Consider the following 22493-nt stretch of genomic DNA (forward strand, 5'->3'; position numbering starts at 1 on the left):
TAGGGTTTTCATAGGGGAGGGGGGGGGGGGGCGGGGGGGGGAAGCGCGTATTATTTAGTTCAATATTAAATTTAATTAGGTTGCGATCTGATATATTAAAGGACGTTATATACGTGCTTACGTTATGATTAGGGAAAAATCACAAGAACTCGTCAATAAATTAATGTGCCATTGTGTCTTGCTCTTTATCAATATGGAAATTAAAGTCACACAAAATGGTTAATCTCCGATAATGAAGAAGTGTCGGAGGTCAACCGTGGCATTCAATCTCAATTAATGGGATGATAAATCAACATAAAATGAACTGAGGATTCTGGAGCGACTGAGCAGCTGAAGGGTAATGGTTTAACAGTATACCCCTGAGGAATTCATAAAAAGTTATAGATGAATTGCTTGACGTATCTCAGCCACTAGTAATTACTCGCAGCTGCATCCCGGTTCTTCATTTTCTTGCACAACGTACCACCTTAGACAGGACATAGCAATATCCAAAATCAGTCTTGTTCCTGGTCCAAGAAAAACAGTCTAGTACGAACTAATAAGGTAGGTCCATTCTGAACTGGAACACAAGTAACCTCCGACCAGTAGCTGAAATTAATTCAAACATTCCAACTATCAATTTGTTCCTGTAGTGGTAGATGTCCTCAGTATGTCAGGGATGTTCAGAAGTGGGTCCTGTGATCACTGGGCTCTAGCTAAACCTCACTGGTGAGACCTATATAGATTGAAACAAGTCTGGGGTTGCATTGTTTCCCGTCTAGAGGGGACTTGGTGTGGCAGGTCTGGCTGGACACATTCCAATTGGAGCAGGGAAAAGACTGAGTTACACATGAGTAAGCACTTTTTGGAAATGACTGCAATATCCCCCACACCATTACGAGATACTCACTCTAAATGCATTTTACAGCCTTTGGAAATAGCAAGTGCCAGTTCATATGCTGAGTGCTCTTTCAGCCATGTTTATGTTATAAAAAAAAAAAAAGAAATCCCCAAGCTTGCCCCTGCAAAATGTTAAGTAGCGTACAGCCCCCTCTAAGTTAAAATAAGCTAAGTTAGAACAACTCAAATGTATAATATCAGGAACAAATATCACAGAGGTACCTGGAAACCTAGCGAGGTTAGGGTTCCCTTTCAAGGCCTTCTGCATCTATAGCCTACAAAGTTTGAAGTAAAACTTGTTGCACCAAGCCCAAGATGTTCATTGCTGGTAAAGGTGACCTTATCCTGACTAGAAGAAGACTCGTTAAAAAATGAAGCAGAACAGGAAACAGCAAGAGCTGAATCCTGCCAAAAATGTAATCCAAGGAGTTTTCTTTGAAAAAGTGGACAATTACATTTCAATCCTTGAGCAAAATATGTTTGCACCAGGTTTGAACTTCAGAGGTGAGCCATAATCATCATGCCCCTTGCAATTTTCCACAGACAAATAACAGCAGGGCAATTCTCTGGAAAAGTGACAGGAGAAAAAGTCCAGTAAATACAGAGACAAGTAGAATTCATTGTACAAAGCACCAGTTCCGGATGCAAGTCCTCATTTTCCTCAGAAAAATCCAGAATCTGAAGTATTTATCGCAAGCACCACATGGTGTTGGAGTTCATCAGATATGTTAAATACCTCAACTCATTCCTGTCATTAGTGGTCAAGACTAACAATTAGGAAGAATACTTTCCCCAATGGTCTCTTTGCAGTATTTCCATTTGAACTCTTTCTTCAGGTCTCAAATGGCATACTGGGCAATGTGTCATACAATTTCTTCTACTGAAAAAAGACACTTGAGAGCCCTAGGAACACCTGGCACAGACAAGTTCAAAAAGCAATAGCAAATCGAAGGCCCTGCGTCAAACTCAAGACGCTGTCCCTTACACAGTATGGAAAAGGATTATCAACAGGCAGCTGAAATCAACCCCATACTTGCTGGACACCCGCTCTTTAAAGACCCCAAACAACTCATCTCCCTTAAACAATTCCTACCTATTAGGGAAGCCACAGCTATACTTCTCATAAGGCATAAATAGACGACTCGTCAAAGCCAATTTATGTTTGCGCTTGTAAGGCCTACCAGTGGCTGACTTTAACCCATGGGCCCACACTGAAATTATCGAGGTGTGTACGTCAAAGCGCACGAGGACCTACTCTGACCCTGCTCTGCAGTTCCTCATCTGGCTATTTTCCCCCAAAAGCTGAGACCGGACTACTTCACTGCATCACAACATTAAGAGGGAAAGTGATATCTCTTGACTACCCCACCACTTTGTCCCCCCAATATGCACTCTGCAAAGACCCAGCTCAATGTACTTAGAACAACCCCAAAACCCTTCGGGAGCATCAACATTTGCACTTTATACGTTTTACCCACTGCCTTGAGCAGAAATATCGGGCTGATGGTTTCAAACACATATATACAAGCTACAACTATGGCTTCTTTTATCACTGCACAATCTCAACTTTGCACATGGACAATAACGGTGATCTTTCTCATCTTTTTAAATATGTTTTATTGTAAAATTGTTATGGTTTTAACTAACTAAACAATAACATCTTTTGATTGATTGGCCACTCATGTAATGTGCAAACAGTGTTGGAAATGCGTAGCTTCTGGAGAATCAACACTTGCCTTGTGATTGCGCTGAAAAGACCACGGATGCGTGCACGATGTCGAGCTACGAAGGCCTCTGTGAAAATCACTCCTCTGTTATTCTGGTCTATTTGTCCATGGATAATTCTACCAAGTCTTAACGACAACACCTGTAAACATAACACATTGATTCAATGGAGATTGTGAATAATCCAGAAATACATTTTTACACAAGCTTGTCCCAGCTATCAAATCAATACATGTTCATTTAAAAAACAAGTCAAGCATTTATCAAGGCAACAATGATCTCTGTGAGCAACCTTGTTAAGTACCCTTCGCCCACATGCCTCCATGGCCAAGTTCTGAAAACCTTCCTCTATGTTTTGCAATGATAAACACCAGTGGGATCCTTGAAAGACCAAAGCCTTCAAGGATCTATTACAGAAACTCCTTTTTCTCATAGGAATAAACAGCTATGAAATGGTTAGTTACTTCTTCTGCAACACAGGACTCTTCGTTGAAGTCATAAACATTAGAATAATTCCCAGCTGTGTGTGTAGACCCAGGAACACTTTAAATTTATAATTGTATGTAGAACAGTTTGTTCAGGGTGCCAATGTCCACATGAGAAGCACCCATCAGACATCTATCCAAGGCATGAGTTTTCCAAAAGGTAGACTGAAAATTGCTCAAAAGAGTTCATTTAAAACTACATTGCAGCTTTGAAATTAGAACAGGTAAAATCTGTCAACCACTCACTGTGGAAAAAATGGATTGCTATGTCTTTTAGAAACCAGGAACGTTTAAAACCAATGAAGAACCTCACTGGCAGTTGCTTCCCGTGGTCAGTCCTTTTTTCACAGTGAGAAAATTCTAGAAATAAAAACTAAACATACAGTAATTTCATTTCAAATGCCCAAGACAACCCATCCAGGGAGGCTGGTGGTCGCTTTAGATTTCAATTTAGATACCTATGATGCAGAACCAGAACTACAACTAAGAACCATTTCTTCTGCATCATAGGTCCTTAATTGGTAGACAAACATCAGAGTAGGGGTAGGAAGATACTATCTGTTGCATTATGCAGCTATTGAGTATAGGAAACACATTTCATAGGTAACATTATTACTAGATCTAGTAGCTCATTGTTAGCCAAACAAGTGTTCATGGTGGCTTGATCTACTTTAGCATGAGCCTGTGCATCTGACTCTAAACAGCAGTGTTTTGTGAATATATGCACTGATTTTCAAGTGGTAGTCTTGTTGATGTTGGTTAAGGAAATATTTCTGAACTATGCTGTTGTTGCTGCTTTCCCTCTAACTGAATGAGTTTTTGATCTGCCTGGAAGACTTTTTTGTGCAAATCTGTAGTGGAATAAGCTACAATTCATCTGGAAACGGATTGTTGAAATGTGGCTAACCCTTGTTGGATGTGTTTGTATTCAACAAACAGCTGGATAGATTTGCCAAATGTCCTTGTCTTATCTAGGTAAAGAAGGCATACTTTTCTAACATCAAAGTATGTAGAGATCGTTCTGCTGGAGTGGACGGATTGTGAAAATATACAGGTCATGTTACTGATGGATTTATGTGAAATTGAGAATTTAATTTGGGTAGGAAGGATGGGCATGTTCCCATGACTACCCCGTAAGCATGAAATATTGCGTATGGTTCCACAGCGGATAGCATGATAATTTCACTTATTCTTCTGGCAAATGTAATAGCTATCAAAAAGCATTTTTACATGAAAAATGATGCAGTGTAGCCTTGTGTATTGGTTCAAAAGGAGGACTAATTAATATGGACAAGAATAAATTGAGCTCCCATGGTGGGGATGGCTTCCTTACCAGAGGTAACTATTTTCTAAGACCTTAAAAAAATTGTGATCATAGGTATCTCGAAGAAGGAAATTTGGTCCGAGGGTTTTCTTGTAAGCTGTTCTCATAGCAAGATGCACATTTATGGAGCAAAACTGTAATTACAACAGAGCAAGGTGTGAAAGGTAAGGGGCAAGGGCATTACCCTGACATGAGATTGTGTTATGGCCATTATTACTGTACCATATGCAGAACCTCTTCCACTTCACTGCATAAACATATCCTATTGAAAGGCGTTTTGCTTCCATAAGAATTTCCATTCAAGCAGGTGGAAGATTTAGTAGGCTGTGCTGTCTGACTTCAGAAGCCATGCTGGGAGATTTAGGTGGCAATACGGTCTGACTTCAGAAACCATGCTCCCAGATTCAATTATGCTATATTGGGATGTGGAATTCGCTTTTAAAATCTGGTGGTTTAAAACCTGTGTGTGTGTAGGAGTCTAATGTGAGGTCTGACTGACATCTGAAGGAAGCCTGGTTGCCACCACAGCATCAGGAAATCTGGTGCTATCAGAAACCTCTTCCAGCGAGTTCTGCTTGGCCTCCAATAGTACTATTGGGAGGAGTGGAAACTGTGGAAAGGCATGTAGAGAAATCTCTGTAGCAAGTCCATGAAACGGCATTGCCCAGTGAATTCAGCGATGGAACCCTGCATGGGAAGTCTCACCACTGTTTTGAGCGGTCATGAACAAATCCAAACGAGGGGTTCCCCACTGTGAGATGATTGCATCATCTAAAACACATTCATAGTTGTTTTCGTAAAATCTGCTTGTTGAATTTTTTTTCTCCCAGAATGTGTATTGCCTTTAGTGTCAGATCCCTTGCTTATGTCCAGGGCCAGATTGTTTGCCCTACCAGAAAGAGGCTAGTCTTTGATTTTGTGGCTCCCTGTTTTTTCAGCCAGTGCATCGTAGTTGTGATGTCTGGCTGTATCGGGAAGTCTGATTGCAGCGATGGCAGAAAAGCTTCGAGTGCTAGATGGACAGTTCAATATTCTAGATAGTTGATGTGAAATGACTTCCCTTTCTCTGTCCATTGATCCTTGAAAGATAAAGTCTTTAGATGTGCTACCCGTCCTACTAGTGATGCATCTATCCTCTACATGTACCCCAGTCCTAGGAGTGATGCATCTTTAACAACAGTAATGCATCTGTGACAACAGTCACAGACCCACCACTCTTGTTATCATGGGACTCAATGCAAGCATTCAAAGTCTGCACCACTACACTAGAGACAGTCTTCCTGGTACTGTCATACTCACCCTGACATACCAGTTGTCCTGGTTTCCAATTATGGATCTTCAAGGCATTGCTGCAATGGCTTCATATGTAACTTTACATTTGGGACAATGGGCATATAGGAAGCTATGGAGCATAGTAGTGATGACATATGATTAGCCGAAGGTTGGTCATTGTTTAGCAACATATGACACTTGTTCTTGACAGATAACAGTCTTTCCTCTGAAGGAAACATTTTTCCTTTGTTTGTATTTATTGTGGCCACTGGAAAGGACGTGCGTTCATTTGGGGAGGACACACCGGATGTTTGCAGTTGTAGCTGAAGACCTAGTCTGTCCAGGAGGGCGACAGTCTCCTGAATAACATGTTTTCTTTTGGAGCGATTAAGAGCTTTGAGGAGCCAACCGTCTACGTAAGGTGATAAATGAACACCCCTGTCATGCAGTTTGATAATGTGCATGGGGCTGATTTCAATCCAAATTGTAGGAAGAAATACATGAAATGCAAATTGGCTACTACAAACCTCAAATAATTTCTGTGGTGTTTTGCTATTGGAGTTTGGAAGCATGCATCTATTGAGCACATCCAATGTTTCTTTTCTCACTAAAGAAATATTTGAAGAAGCACCAGCATTATTAATTTTCTCTTTTTATGTATTTGTGGAGAAAACGAAAGTCCAGTATTGGTCTGTATTCTCGTTGTGGCGCATGGCCGTGAGCCAGGAATTATCTTGACTATATAGCCTGACCCTTTTCTCGAGATGGTATTACTTTTATTGCACTTTAACAAGATTGACATTTAATTTCTCAAAGTTGTTACTTGAAGTTTTGATGTAGATTCTGGGAGCCTGGCCTTTAGCTGTGAGGAATGTATTGACTCACTGTGTACAGCACCCACTTGCCTGTTAAAATAAGGTTCCATTCTGTCAAGTGACAAGATACCACTCCCCTCTCTCCCCTGCTAGCCTTCTCCACACCCCACCCCAGAGTGACATAAAGAGGGAAAGTGGAGGTACAAGGTCAACTTCTGTTCCTGAAGGATCGTCTTTCTCCAGAATTAGACAGTCTCCGAGATGTTGACTGCTGCTATGAAGATTTTCTCCTGTAAGGCTCTTTTTAAGGTTGGTACAGGAAGAAAGGGGATTGAACCCTACTCAGATATCTGATATCATTTCATTTATTTTAGAGTTTGAAAAAATATTTCCTTTTTAGCAGTCCTACAACCTTGATGGTCTCTCCTTCATTCAACATATTTCTTACTCTGTGCTTTTCAACAACTAGTTTAATACAGGAGGAAGGTAGGTTCATAATATTTTGCCGAGTATCTGGTTTAAGAGAGATTATTCGCAGCAAAGATGATCTACGGAGCAAGGCATCGTGGAGATAGCCTGTAGTGGTCCATCCACTGCTGCACTTATAACCTGGTTTGCCTGCAAGCAGTCTTCATTGACCAGCTGTTCAAAGTATTGTTGTCTATGCCCTGGTAGGTCATCTATGAAAGATTTCATTCCTTCCCAGATTTCTCTGTGATATTCGCCAGCAGGGCCTGTGGCAAAATGCAACTATTGTAGAGTTATACATTTTTCTCCCAGGTATGCCTATTCTTTTGCTTTCATTTTTGGGTGAAGCAGTGGTCTCTTGTGCATGACACTTTATGACCAATCAAAGTCACAATCACAGAGACTGGTTTAGGGTCAGACTTTAAGAACATATGACCCAGTTGTGTTGATTTTACTTCTTTTGTAGTCTTGGAATGACAGATTTAACAGTAGCCAGTGTCAAGAACTTGCCCTCAGCGATCTCTCGACGCAAAGGTAAACAGTCTTGGAATGCCATTAGCAGAAGAGTCTCAATAATAACAGAGACCGATGTTTGAGGTACTTCCATTATTTGTAGCTCTCACCAAAACATTATGAAAAATTGTAATGTCATCCACTGGTAAGATTCTCACAGGGGAAGCAGCAGGAGAAATCAGGGTATTAGAAGGTTAATATTTGTCACTAGATGTTGAACACAACTTAGTTCTTGATGGTGACCTTTTCTCTGGAGTAGGCACAAGGGCTCCGAGATAGAGAAGTTGGTGGTGATGCAGGAGTCACAGGAGGTAAAGGTTTGCTACCACAGTTGACACAGATGTCAGTCTTGGCACCATTTCTAGTTTGGGCATCAGTTGTGGCATCTCTGGGAATGGTGTAGTGTTAGGTAAGTTAGAGAGGGACCAAAAGAGTTTAGAATGGACCCTCTAATGAAATAAAATAATGTGGAACACCCAGTGGTCATGGTGTGTCCTCTTCAGAAAGTCCAAGTCTCATTTTAGAAGTAAAAGTAAACAAAAATGCTGAAAACATAGGATTTGACTTGGACATCAGCGAAGAAGAGTCCAGTCTTGGTGAATATATGGACAAATGGGTTGAATGATAGATGGTGTGGGAGATGCAGAGAAAATCATTGAATCGTTCAACTTCGATGTAGATCGTCTCAATGTGGACCATGTTGATATATATCTGTACTTCTTCAACGTCCATTTCAATGGTGAAGGATTTGCTGCCAATCCATGGTCTATTGGTCTCAAGGTTGGCAGTGTCACTGCCCTGCAATGGTGCCTCATCGATGATGACGCTTCCCTTGAAGGTGAACATTGGTAATTAAGGCTTTTGACGTTGATATCTTCAACAGAACACAGGAGTTAAGTCTGGAATGGTGCAGATGATGGTGTTACTTGTCATCTTTTCTCCTCTTATCTACCTCTTGGGAGGTCTTTTGTGATGTAGGCATCCTGGGAGGAAAGAGAGCACTAGCGGGATGATTTCTCAGCCTTCACGTTCCTTCTTTCTTTCTTCGTCATCATGTCTTCAAGATTTTGCATGAGCCTGATCCCTTCTCTGTCCTTTGATGTCCTTTTACAAGATTCTTGTTATTTCTTGGTTGAATGGGATGATGGTAAGCACATTGCACAGACTTTGTGTGCGTCTAAGGCAGCCTTTCTCCTGTCACAGGGAGGACACTTCATGAAAAGTGAAGGCATTACGCCAGTAAAAAAAGAAAAGGGCTTCAGAAAAAAAATAAAAGATTTACTAGGTAGATATTTGTAGATGTTGAGTAAAACAGTAACAATAAGTTTTCTACTATAAAATTCTGAAAAACACAGGTGTGCAACCTCCAGGTTTTCTAAGTCAAGACCCAGAAAAAAGAACTGACAGAGGGAGGCAACTGCCAGTGAGGTGCGTCATGGGAAGTAGAAGCTCCAAAATTCTTAAAGGCACAGCGATCTTTTCCTTCACAAATGAAAAATGCATTTTACCCTTAATGATAGACAGATGTTTCTGTTTTACACAATGCAATATAATTTTACATGGAATTTTCTGACCATTATTAAGCCTGGATTTCAGAAAACTCTTGCCTTAGATATGCCTCTAAAGGGTGCTTCACCTTTTAGCGATGGTGCCATCCCCCAGTACACAATTACCAGACTCAAGAGGAAGGGGGACAGATGATGACTTGCAAAAATGGGCAGACACATCGAAAAACAATTACAGAAAAAAATACACGCTTAGAAAAGTACAGTCTAATAAGATATCACAGACAGGCTGTCTAACCTGCATAATGGTATTGTGGAGGAGTGGAGGTCAGAGGATACACTGGAAGCTGGCCAGGGAACTGTAAGTTACATCATGTGTCTCTGTTGGCTTCAATGCTAAAGCAGATTTCTTTCCTCTTAAAAGCTTTAAAAAGGAACACTAATGAAACTATTCGTGGGTAAAATCACAGAAAACATCACCTCCGTTAAGAAGTCTCCTGGAAGGTCATATACTTTGCAGAGTTCCGATATTGTCACTTGTCCAGTTTCCTGAAGTTTATCATTCACTTCTTCTGCTATCTGATCCAGGTAGTTACTAAGAACAAATAAAAAGAAGAATTAGTACAATGAATTTTACATACCCATGCCTATCCCAAAATAGCAGCTCTGGATAAGATGGCACTCTCAAGCATGTTATTTGTTTACATTTCAATCTGCTGCTCAGCAACATCATCTCACATTTTATTGATTGCTTCCGTTGTGGGTGAGGGGGAGAGGAACCGCAGAGGTTTACAACAATCTACTGAAGAACACCATCATGAATGATCTACTAAAGCGTCCATCCTGCACAATGAGAAACCAGAGGGTGGGTGGGCTCGTTCTTGTGTAAGGAAAATGTTGCTTCCCTATAATGAAAGTTTCATAGCAGCAAGAGGCTGGGTTCATAATAAACATTCTGTTTACATATGTAAAGTCTTTTTGGATGTTGACCACAGGCAAAGTCACTGAAATTCATAAGACATACTTTAGACATAATACTCAAATTATATTTTTTAATTTCATGGTACTATTTCTGGGGTGTATACATACAAATAAATATATAAACAGTGGTACATGAACAAAAATTACATTGGAGACTGTTGAGCCTATCATAGCAAACAACAATATCCCCTCTATCTATTCAAAATAACAAAGGAACACTGGAAGCAATTCTGTAAAAGGGCACACATTGTGAAATCACCCCCTAGTTGAAGGAGAAGTAGATACAACATCAATTGTGCCATGGAAAGAAGGTGGGATAATAGGATAGGGTGATCTTTATATAACTGGCAGATTACTCACATTTGAAGAAATGCAGACAACATAGAGAATCACGTTCATAGTTTTTGGAATATGAAACAATGCGAAAAGTAGTAGGAGACATGGAAGAATAAAGACTGGCGGCGGAAAAACCTGCAGTGTTTGAAAACAGACAAAACTCAAGGTTCGCCAGCATGGAGGAAAAGCCAAGACAGGACCGGGGAGAACCAGCAAAGAGAGGCCAAAGAAAACAAGACTGACTAGAGTCAGGAGTCAGAAGGCGCCAAAAAGCCAATACCGCAAAAGAAGCTGTCCATAAACCAGAAGTACCAGAAAGAGCTCTGACCCGATCTGTGACATTGACATTGAGAGCTGCGGTGAGGAGAGAGTTAAAGACATAGGTGGCATAGGGGACTGCCAAACATTTAGTAACACAAAATCAGTGAGAGAGGCTAAATCATGGGAGTGAGAGGAGGCCACTGGCCACCAAGGAGACCCCCAGCAGAAGGAAAAGTGAGTCACATAAATACATTACCCCTGCTGATCCGGGCTGCAGGTCTAGAGATGCCTCTTGTTTCCAATGGCAAAGTAGATGCTCTTGTTACAAAGGGTCACAACCAGCTACGCTTCACTTTCCCAACTGCCTTCTCTACCGTGAGTCTCAAACTTCACTCAAGCAGTCCACTCAATAGGATCTCTACTAGACCTTGCTCCCTCTCCCCTTCTTCACAGGGTCCTCTGGTCTCAGCAGACAGGTAGATACTGGTGTTCCAGGCCAAGTTGTCTATTAGCCCGATAGATATGAGAAATGATTAGCAGATTGATTTTCTTTTGATTGTTCATTTGGTAAATATGCAGAATGTTTACAGACTGGGGTGTGGGGACCTATCTGTGAGAAATGTTCAGGTTGTATTTTGAGCACAACATTCAGTTTTTTAGGTCTCGCGACCTATCAATGCGTGCAAGCGCATTGAGCGGAGCGAGAATTCAAGTGCTCGAAATCCTCGTCAAACCAAGGGCTTCTTGCGCTGCGGTTTTCATTAAGTTCACGTGAATCACGTGACCAAACAAGCACGCGCATCAGCCTCCCTCCCTCCCTCCTAATTGCATTTTGTAACGCCCGCCAGCACATCAAAGGGCTTCGCCCAGCGTGCGCTCTGCGGCTTCTCCTCCCCTAACACTTTCACTTTCACGTGCCTCTCTCCTCGCCTACACGCTCGCTCTCTTTTTGACTCTGCATTACGGTTTCATGCTCTTTGGAAACCTGCACCACCCTCCTAACTTGCTTTATCTTTCATTCACTTTAGTGGTATTTCAGTATGCTACGCCCCAGCACACGCACGTCCTCGCCATCAATCATCAGCACCCTCATAGCCCGCGATGGATGCACTTTCACTTTCACGTGCCTCTCTCCTCGCCTACACGCTCGCTCTCTTTTTGACTCTGCATTACGGCTGCTATAAAGGGATATAGTGACGTTTGCGTCCTAGATCACCCAAAAAGCATTCGAAAGTAAAACAAAATAATGGAGGCGTTGCCCGCTGTGGTGTAATCAGCAGGCAGACATCGTGCTGCAGTAATCAAGCCTCCTCTGTGACGTCAGCGTGTTCTCTGTGATGTTATCAGCGGAGAGACAGACTGAACTGTGATGTCATCAGCGGTGAGCTAGTATGCACTGTGACGACACACAATGCGCAACTGTATTAGTATGTGCTCTGACGGCATCAGCAGTATGACGCAGGTCGCCTCAATGAATAAAGCAGTGAGAGTTTGTAGGCTCTTTGAAGCGGTATTAAGACATTGGACTAGGCAGATTCCAGTTCCCAATAAAATAAGAATTTGATTTAAAAAACACTGACCTACACGACATCTCTGTGATGTCAGCAATGAGAAATTGCGTCCTCTATTTGAGTCTTTACTACTCGGGTGTTAGGTATTTTACGCAGCACATGCACAAACTAGGGCACTGAAAGGGGCCAATTCAACGCACTGCAAAGTTATGCATATTTCTGTTCATATATATCACCCCCGCTGCCAGGCAACGACGATGGCCTAACCATTATGAACGTGCGTGTTCTGCACTGTGGAACAGTGTTCGTATCCCCCAAGGTTATGAATATAAAGACGATTCCGTACCAAAACCGGTGTCAAATATCACTTGGATAGATAGAATCCCACACGCAAAGAAGACCCAGTGTTACAGGTAAGAAACATTTCATTTTTCGTATGGTCTTCCATGGCGGAGTGCGAGACGAAAATGCACTTAACATGACATGTAGTGAGCTCATGTTACAGGTAAACACATTTTTTTTCTAATTCCCTGAATGTCCGCCCATGGTGCAGTTGGCCTGCCCTGTCCGTGCCCTTTGTACCACACTGGGTTATAGATAATAAACATTTCGATTTCTGTCTGCGTTATACTGGCCCAAGACCTGATAATTACCAAACAGGCTAGTACAGCACAGTCCCCGAAGCCCACCCAGCGTAGCCTTTGACCCACAGACGATCTTGGGCGTGTTTAGAGGTGAGAAACAAAAAGCTAAACCTGAAACTGGTAATTCTCCTTTTAAATGCCACTTTCCTGGAGGCTTCTTTGTGAGTGTGACATGTCGTGCAGGCTCGACCAGACCTTCTTGTCAAAGTCACTCACACATTGTAACCCGATCGCACTAATTGTGAGAGATACTCAATGCTTGGGGGTGGCAATAAAGGGGAGGGGTGGAGATTCGCCCATCGTCACATCTACTAGGCCATAACAAAATCAAAAGTGCCTGTGTGAAGTGTGCAGGTACAAACATTTCTCCTTGCACTGACCACGCCGCAGTGCTTACTCTGTACCACTTGTGCACCCACTGCTCAGACAAAGTAGTGCAGTCAGTCCTCACAAGAGAAGAAAAGGTGCCACCCTTACCCAAATGCTTGCCAGTCTGCCCAGGGAACAAGATCACAACTTGTAGTCTGTCTGTGCAGAGTTGGGAAGAGGTTGCTTCTCACAGCAGAGGTGTTTGCTCCAAGGATTATTTCTGTGCATGACTCTTAGGTTACACTTAACTTGGTTTACAAAACACTTCAGTTCTGTATTCCTGCTTTGCATTCTGGGACACGTGGTCTTGATGTTGTAATGGCATAGTCAAGAATACAGGCCAGAAAACTAGAGCAGAATCCTTGGATGGATGAGTGAGCAGCCTAGGAAACATGAGGGCCATGGCTGTGCTCTGCTGGTCTGACTCCCCAAGCAAGCCTCGAGACACAGGGAGCACAAATTAAGAAGCCAGCATTTATTTCACGCAGCCGACACCCTCCTAGAGGAAGGGGGCACTGAGCTGGACAAGAAGACAGCAACTAATGACGTCTGAAGGATGGTATACATTACATAGTACACAATGATCCGTCTAGCAAGGATACCTGGACATTTGCAGTCATATCTGCGAAAGAAAATGTCTTTTAAAAAGGGGTTAATGGAGCAAGATTTATCTGGGGAGGAGGGGGCAGTGCGCTCCAGATATTTAGTGACTTTTCAGACAAAAGGTAGAGAGAGCGAAGTGCTTCTGTCATGTTGGTCTTTCCGGAGCTACGTCATGCTGGCTGCATGTGTGTGCCAAGCTGCGAAACAAACAAAATGTAGCTGGGAGCATGTTATTTTATTTCCCAGAGGACCAAGCCATGCTCCTCAGAATGACCCCCAGAAAAGTGATAACCCTTAACTTGCAGCCCTTTGGTTCCTGCCACGGCTCCAGCACTGACCTCAAACACATGAGCTCAGAGAGGGGTCTCATCCAAGCCGTTGCTTAGCACCGTGATTACAGAGTGCGGCAGGATGCTCTAAAAATGGCTTTTCTTGGGTGGGTTCGTGTCCAAGCAGGGCCAGCTGAAATGTTCCGAGGCAGCGGGATACATGTGTGCTCCCTCCGGTGGCTCGAGCAGCATAGCTTTAAATCTTGGGGGCTGTAACTGGGGGCCCTGGTATCCTCAAAATAGGTGCTTTGGATGAACCACTCCGCCTACGCTCAAGAAACAGAAAAAGGCGGTTCCTGTGCATGACTCACTGGGAAACAAGATTTGAAAGAATGAACCTTTCACATATGTGTTCACGTATTGCTGTGAGCATAATCCAGGGGACACACATTGCAAAGCTTTCACAAATACCTGACGCTGTCTGAAGTTGGTAGGAGGAAATTCATTCTCTTTGACGTAAGAAGTCCTTTAGGATAAACAGATTAATAGACAAACTACTCCCTTCACCATATATCACGCAGACGTGAACCCACAAAAGATTTCCATTTATTAAGCTACCTCAATCTAGCTGGAAAGCCAGCATCCAGCCTCTTTGCCTGCATTTTTTCACGGCCGCACAGCACATCAAAGGGCTTCTCCCAGCATGTGCTGTGCGGCTTCTCCTCCCCTAATTATTCATTGGCAGCTTCTTGCCTCCTTCTCTAGCTATTTTCAAGGGACAACTGATTTGGTTTAAACAAGCACTGGCGTTGCCAATAGGTCTCGCAGTAGGAAAGTTGGAGCTATTACAATTGCAAATAACAATGCCTTTTATTTTTGTTTTCATTTTAAAAACATAAAGGGCTTTGTCATTTACAAAACCAATAGCTCCAACTTTCCTACTGCGAGACCTATTGGCAACGCCAGTGCTTGTTTTGGATTACTAGGACTCTCACGAGGGCAATTTGTTAGCAGTGACCATCAAGTATGAATTTCTCGGTGAATGAGATCTCGACTTGGTGAAAATGGTACCTTTTGATACTGTTCACACATTCAGGTTTTAAACCGTAATTTCTGTATTGTACTTGTAACTAAGAAATCCATATTGGGGCACCTTATTATTTCTGTCTTGCTTGCTGATTGTGTTGTATGAATTGGAAATCTCCACCGGGCACAGATGCTGGATAGACATTGTTTAGTATGCGCGTTTATCAATTAGCCTTATAGGGCTAGACTTGCTCCATGGAAGTGATAAGCTTTACAAATCATTAGATCTTCTCCCCCTAGATTTTTAATCATGCAGGGTTATTCCATTTGACTCTTGAATTCAATCAGCACAGAATGCTGTATGCTTTTAACGCACTCCAGTTTTTGGGATTAACTATATGAATGGAAATATGTTTGAAGAAGTGAGATACAGGCTGACCATATATAAATCATTCAATGATTACCGTGATTGGATAATCAAAAGCGTTGATCTACTTTGCTATAAGTCACAGGTCGCAATTACGGCTGTTGAGTCACAGGAGCTGTTGGACCTCAGGTGAGGTTGGAGTCTGCTTATGTCCCACTTTTTCTGGCAAATAACAAATGAAGTAGGTGATAAGGATAAGTTATTTACCTTTAATCCTAGTTCTCTTCCAGGGGTATACTCAAAGTCATAAGCGACCCCTGACCCTCCTGGTAGGTCGCTCCCCCTCCACGCAGCACCACATGTGTGCTCCTGCGGCCGCTACCGCTGCCACTGGTAAGTGTCCTTTTTCCTTTTTGCTTCTGTGCCACTGTCTTCCCCTCTTGTGCCTCGTTTTCTGCTCTGTGCCACTCGTTTCCCCCCCTTGTGCCCCTTGTTGCTTTCTGTACTACTGTTTCCCCGCCGCTGTGCACCGTGGGGCCCCGCCCCCTGCCCACTCGCTGCTCCCGCTTCCCAGCTGCTCCTCCCTCCCACCTCCCGATATATGACAGACGCTGCACTGCCGCGCAGCGGACGCACGCAGCAGGTGTGCCGCTGGCACGCCGAAGGCGCACCTAAGGCAAGCCCGTCTGCGCCCGTCCGCGCCTGGACCGGGCCCAGCGCCAGAACCCCTGGACCCCGCAAACGCCACGACACCAGACTCCACTACAACGCCAGCACCCTCCATGCACTCAACGCCGGCCGAAACCACACCTGCTTCCAGGCCGCCCCGAAACGGACCCACAGACCCTTCTCCTGCCGCACCTGCAGTTTCACCTGCGACAGAGCCACCAAACCTCCAAGGACTGGACCCAACCACCTCCGCTGCACACTCCTCAACACCTGCTCCGCACGCAAACCCACCGTCGAGCTCTGGGATCTGCTCAACACCTCCCCCCAGACGTGGCCTTCCTGACTGAGACCTGGTGGAACGACTCCTCGGCGCGAGACATCGCCATAGCCATCACGGACGGCTACAAGATCACCTACAGGGATCGCGCCAACAGAATCGGAGGAATAGCCATCGTCCACAAGTCCACACTCAAGGTCGCCACCCACGCAGAAGACACCCTGAACACCGCCGAACACCTCCACTTCCGGATCCACACCGGATCCACACCGACCCCAACACCACCCTCAGAGGAACACTCATCTACAGACCCCCCAGACACTGGGCTCAGTTCAGCGACTCCATTGCGACCTCGCCAGCACCCATGCACTCGCCTCCACGGACTACATCCTCCTCTGGGACCTGAACTTCCACCTCGAGAACAACAACGACGCCAACTCCGCCACCCTGATCGACAACCTCTCCAACCTTGGCCTTAGACATCTCGTCACCGCACCCACCCACGCCGCTTGCCACACGCTGGACCCAGTCTTCTTCACAGACACCCACGTCGCCTTCGACCACACCACCGAACTCCACTGGACCGACTACCACTGCATCCATTTCACCTTCAAGAAACCAACCACGCACCACCGCTCCCAACAGCTGCCTCGCCGCTGCTGGAGCAAAGTGACCAAAGACCAGCTGATCACCACCCTCTCCCAGAACCACCCGCCGACCCCACCAACCCACACGCCACAGCCTGCAACCTCAGACAGTGCATCGATGACTGCACCAACACCCTCGCCCCGCTCAAGAAACCCCCCCAACAGACACACCAGCAAGAGAGCCACCTGGTTCACCAACGAGTTCCAGAACTCCTAACGCGCATGCCGGAAACTGGAGAAGATATGGCTCCACGAACGCACACGGGACAACCACGCAGCCCACAAGGACGCCACCCGCAGACATCACCACCTCATCAGATTAGCCAAGAGATCCGCCTTCAAAGACCGCTTGGATAACAACGCACACAATAGCAAGGAGCTCTTCAGCATCGTAAAGGAACTCTCCAACCCCAGCGCCAACACCAACGACATCCCGCCCTCACAAGAACTGTGCGACTCACTAGCCATCTTCTTCCACCGCAAGATCGCTGACATCCACGGCAGCTTCAACACCACGACCACCCAGACTACGCCAGACTCCACCTCCCCTGTAAGCACTACCAGCGCCAACCGCCTGATCTCCTGGTCTAACGTCAACGACGACGAGACACGAAAGGTCATGAACTCCATCCACTCAGGATCTCCGTCAGACCAGTGCCCACACCACGTATTCAACAAAGCAGAAGCAGCCATCGCACCCAAACTACGGAAGGTCATCAACATCTCCTTTGAAACAGCGACATTCCCGGAAAGCTAGAAGAACGACGAAATCAACGCCCTCCTCAAGAAGCCCAAGGACCTCAAAAACTTCCGGCCCATCTCCCTGCTCCCGTTCCCGGCAAAGATCATCGAGAAAATAGTCAACATGCAATTGGCCCGCCACCTGGAAGACAACAACATCTTGGACCCGTCCCAGTCCGGATTCAGACGAAACCACAGCACAGAGACAGCCCTCATCGCCGCCACAGACAACATCAGGCGCCAACTAGACAACGGCGAAACATCAGGCCTCATCCTCCTGGACCTGTCAGCCGCCTCCGACACGGTCTGCCATCGCACTCTAAAGACACGCCTCCTATAAGCCGGAATCCAAGAGAAGGCCCTTGACTGGACCACGTCCTTCCTCTCCGGCAAAACCCAGAGCGTCCGCCTCCCACCCTTCCGATCCGAAGCCACCGACATCATCTGTGGCGTCCCCCAGGGCTCATCTCTCAGCCCAATGCTGTTCAACTTCTACATGGCCCCCTCGCACAAATGGCCCACCATCACAACCGCAACATCATCTCCTACGCCAACAACACCCAGCTCATCCTCTCTCTCACCAAGGACCCACACACTGCCAAAACCAACTTCCACAAGGGAATGAAGGCCGTCGCCGACTAGATGAGGAGCAGACGTCTGAAGCTGAACTCAGACAAGATGGAGGTCCTCATCCTCGGACCCACCCCCTCAGCCTGGGATGACTCCTGGTGGCTGACCAGACTGGGTACAGCACCAACACCCACTGACCATGCACGCAACCTAGGATTCATCCTCGACTCCTCCCTCTCAAGTCAACCCTGTCTCCTCCTCCTGCTAAAACACCCTCCGCAAGCTCCGCAGGATCTACAAGTGGATCCCGACTGAAACCAGAAGAACAGTGACACAGGCCCTCGTCAGCACAAGACTGGACTACGGCAACGCACTCTACGCAGGAATCTTAGCCGAACACCTACGACGACTACAATGCATATCCAAAACGCCTCCGCCCGGCTGATCGCCAATGTCCCCTGCCGCAGCCACATCACCCCCTACCTGAGATACCTACACTGGCTCCCCATCGACAAGATGATCACCTTCAAGCTCCTCACCCACGCACACAAAGCACTCCACAACGCCAGACCAGCCTACCTGAACAGCAGACTCCGCTTCTACACCCCCACCCGCCAGCTCTGCTCCGCCAGCCTCGCCCTCGCTGCTGTACCCGCATCCAACGAACGACCTCCGGCGGCAGATCCTTCTCCTACCTCACCGCCAAGACTTGGAACACTCTCCCTACCCACATACGGCAGACCCAAGACCTACTCGCCTTCAGAAGACTCCTCAAGACCTGGCTCTTCGAGCAGTAGCAGCACCCCCCCTCCCCATAGCGTCTTGAGACCCTCACGGGCAAGTAGCACACTTTACAAGTACTCTGATTGATAAGCACTGAATAGTCCTGCACAAGTGCGGGATCCCGGAGCAATAGATATATATATATATATATATATATATATATATATATATATATTATGCATATGCAGCCTGAAAAACACCATATTAGGCTCCAAAACTGCCATTATTGCATGTAAAACTTTTACATTTGACATATAAATCACCATGTATGATATATGTAAAGAATAAAACTGCCCTGAGTTTCTTTGGAAACACAAAACAACCTTTATTTTCAAAGGTAAAAACATGCAGGATCATAGAGGCAGGTTTAGCCTAGACAGGCTGCGTAGGAAACTATTGGAAAAATTGGCGCTGTGCCTTTAAGACCTCCAGGAAACCCCAGGCTCCCATCATGCACCACAGGTCACAGTTAGGTCAGTTCTTTTGGACAGCGTATAACAGTGTAATCACAGCATGGGTAAAAGGTACATATATAGGTCTGGCATTCGTCCGGGGAGGAGGGAGGGGTGCGTATGACTTTGATGAGTATACCCCTGGAAGAGAACTAGGATTACAGGTAAGTAACTTATCCTTCTCTTCCAGGGGATACTCATCAATAGTCATAAGCACTGAATAGATTAGCAAGCCCATCCCCATACCAGCCTACCAAAACATTTCACCAACAGACATTACCCAAACAAATTCCTCAGGGATGCTTGACCAAACTGAGCATCCGCCTGAGTGTCAGAATCAAGGAAGTAATGGTGTGCGAAGGTATGAACCGAACGCCATGTGGCTGCCTTACAAATTTCATGAATTGGTACATTCCTAAGCATTGCTATTGTAGCTGCTTTGCCTCTTGTAGAATGAGCTCTCGGCTTGCCCCGGAGCTGCTTTTGTGCCAACTGATGGGATAACAAAATGCATGACACTATCCATCTTGAAATGACAGGGAAACCTGTATTCAACGGACCATAATTTAAAAACAGACGTTCGTACACTCTCTTTTTATCAAGGTGGAATTTCAACACTCGTTTTAAATCCAAAGAGTGCAGTGCTCTCTCAACTGGAGTGTCCTTATTAGAAACAAATGTGGGAAGAGTGACTGACTGGTTAATGTGAAAATCCAAAACCACCTTAGGGAGGAACCTCGGGTGAGTACGTAACACCACTCTATTCGCATGAAAAACGAGATAAGGCTCTGTAGAGCATAAGGCCTGTATCTCGATTACCTGCGTGCAGAAGTGATTGCCACGAGAAAAGCAGTCTTCCATGATAGGTGTTGTAAGGAAGCCTTATGAATGGGCTCGAACGGGGCCCCATTAGTTTAGATAGGACCACATTTAGCTCCCAGGGAGGAGCAGGGGCCCTAACAGGAGGACTAACATTCTTGAGGCCCTCCAGGAAATCATTAACAACTGGCATTTGAAAGAAAGAAGCCTGAGTGGAAGCCTCTCTATATGCTGTTATTGCTGCCAGGTGAACTTTTATGGAGGAATACTGTAAACATGCTTTGGCCAACAACAGTAAATATGGGAACAGTACCTGTTCTTGACCTCAAATAGGCTCATGACCTTCAGCAGTACACCACATGAAAAAAGGCTTCCACTTAAAAGCATGCAGTCCTGTGAGAGGCCTAAATGGCAGTATTGGATGAACGCAGGAGCCATGCTGTTACCTCAGGGACGTCAGGTTGGGGTGGAACACCTTGCCGCTCGCCCTGGTCAGCAGATCAGGATGACATGGCAGCCTCCTATGTGGTACTTTGCTCCAGATTGGCCTTGCCAGTGGTGGTATCCGGACCTTCTTCATCTATCCAACCAGGATCATGTCTGCCTTGGCCTCGTACAGTTTCCTGATCACCAAGGGAATGAGTGGAATCAGAAAAGCGTAGAGTAATGTCTCTGACCAGTCTATCCACAGAGCATTCCCCTTGGACCCTGGTTGCGGGTACCTGGAGGCGAATACGCAGCATTTTGCGTTTTCTGCGTCCGCAAAAAGATCGATGTCTGGTGTTCCCCAGTTGTGGAAGAGGTCTTTACCACTTCTTGCTTTAACACCCAGTCATATGCTTCTGCGAAGTGTCTGCTTAGGACGCCCGGCAAGTGGACTGCAGATATTCTCATATCTCGTGCCAGAAGCCATTTCCAGATTGTCCTTGCTTCCAGAGACAGGTGTCTGGATCTTGTTCCGCCCTGCTTGTTCAGTTAGTACATCGTTGTTGTGTTGTCCGTCTGAACAAGCAGAGAGGTCGATGTTATTGATGGGAAGAACGATTTGAGAGCTAGATGTACAGCTCTGAGCTCCAGCATGTTTATGTGGTATAGTTGCTCTTTCTCTGACCACATTCCTTGGATCTGCTATGATCCCATATGAGTGCCCCATCCCTGAAGGGACGCATCCATCACCAGAATCTGTTGAGGCCTGTCCTCTTGAAAAGGGACTCCCATGAGGAGATGAATCCGTCACATCCACCATCTGATGGAGAGTCGGACTGACAGAGGTATAGACAACCTGTCCTCCCAGCGATTGGAGATCTGGGACCACTGATCCTCCAGAGCTTGCTGCAGCGGTCTCATGTGAAGCCTGGCGTCTGGAACGAGAAATATGCACAAGGCCATGGCCCCCAGTAGGGAGGAAATCTGTCTGGCCGTAGGCGGAGGTGTCTTCAAGATATTTTGACACTTGAGGAGAATGGATGATAGTCTCTCTCCCCCGAAGGATAAGCTCTTGCGTTGACTGAGTCCAGAGTCGCGCCTAGATAGTGTATCCTCTGTGCTGGATTGAGGATGGACTTCTTGAATTTTACATGTAGACCGAGCCGATGCAACTGATGAATACATTGCTTGAGATGTTGTAGCAGAAGAGTGGGAAACACACTTTTGAGAAGCCAGTCATCTAGGTAAGGATAGACGAATATGTGCGGTTTCCTCAAGAAAGCCGCTACTACTGCCATGCACTTTGAGAAAGTGCTGGGAGCCGACTCCAGCCCGAAAGGCAGGACCGTGAATTGGAAGTGGTTTGATTGGATGTGAAACCGTAGGAACTTCCGATGCTTTGGCGAGATTGGTATGTGGAAATAGGCATTTTGAAGATCTATGGAACACATCCAGTCCCCTTGATGCAGAAGCAGTATTATTTGATGTATTGCCAGCATTCTGAACTTTTCTCGGAGTATGAATCTGTTGAGACGTCCGAGATCTAGTATAGGCCTAAACTCCTTGTGGTTGACCTTTCTTTGGGACCAAAAAATATCGGGAGTAGATCCCTTGCTGACGTTGTTGCCATGAGACCTCCTCGATGGCCTTCTTTAGGAGTAGAGCAGACACCTCTTCCCTCAAAAGATTTATACGATGGGTGACAGTCTTTTGAGGAGGAATGGAAGGTGGCAGGGACTTTAATTTGATGGTGTAC

The 22493-nt window shown here is 45.4% G+C and overlaps 1 protein-coding gene across 2 annotated transcripts in view; it reads right to left on the bottom strand.

The window, feature by feature from the left end:
- Positions 1-22493, bottom strand: part of UFL1 (UFM1 specific ligase 1) — a 288697-nt gene that overhangs the window by 189379 nt on the left and 76825 nt on the right. For both annotated transcript variants that reach the window (XM_086926636.1, XM_086926637.1), the window contains 2 exons: positions 9467-9581; positions 2616-2746 (listed from right to left, as the gene is read on the bottom strand). In XM_086926636.1, the coding sequence (XP_086782762.1) occupies positions 2616-2746; positions 9467-9581 (246 nt within the window). The remainder of the gene's footprint in view (positions 1-2615; positions 2747-9466; positions 9582-22493) is intronic.

This window comes from Lissotriton vulgaris, chromosome 6 (genome assembly GCF_964263255.1).
Source record: "Lissotriton vulgaris chromosome 6, aLisVul1.2, whole genome shotgun sequence".
NCBI classification, from domain to species: Eukaryota; Metazoa; Chordata; class Amphibia; order Caudata; family Salamandridae; genus Lissotriton; species Lissotriton vulgaris.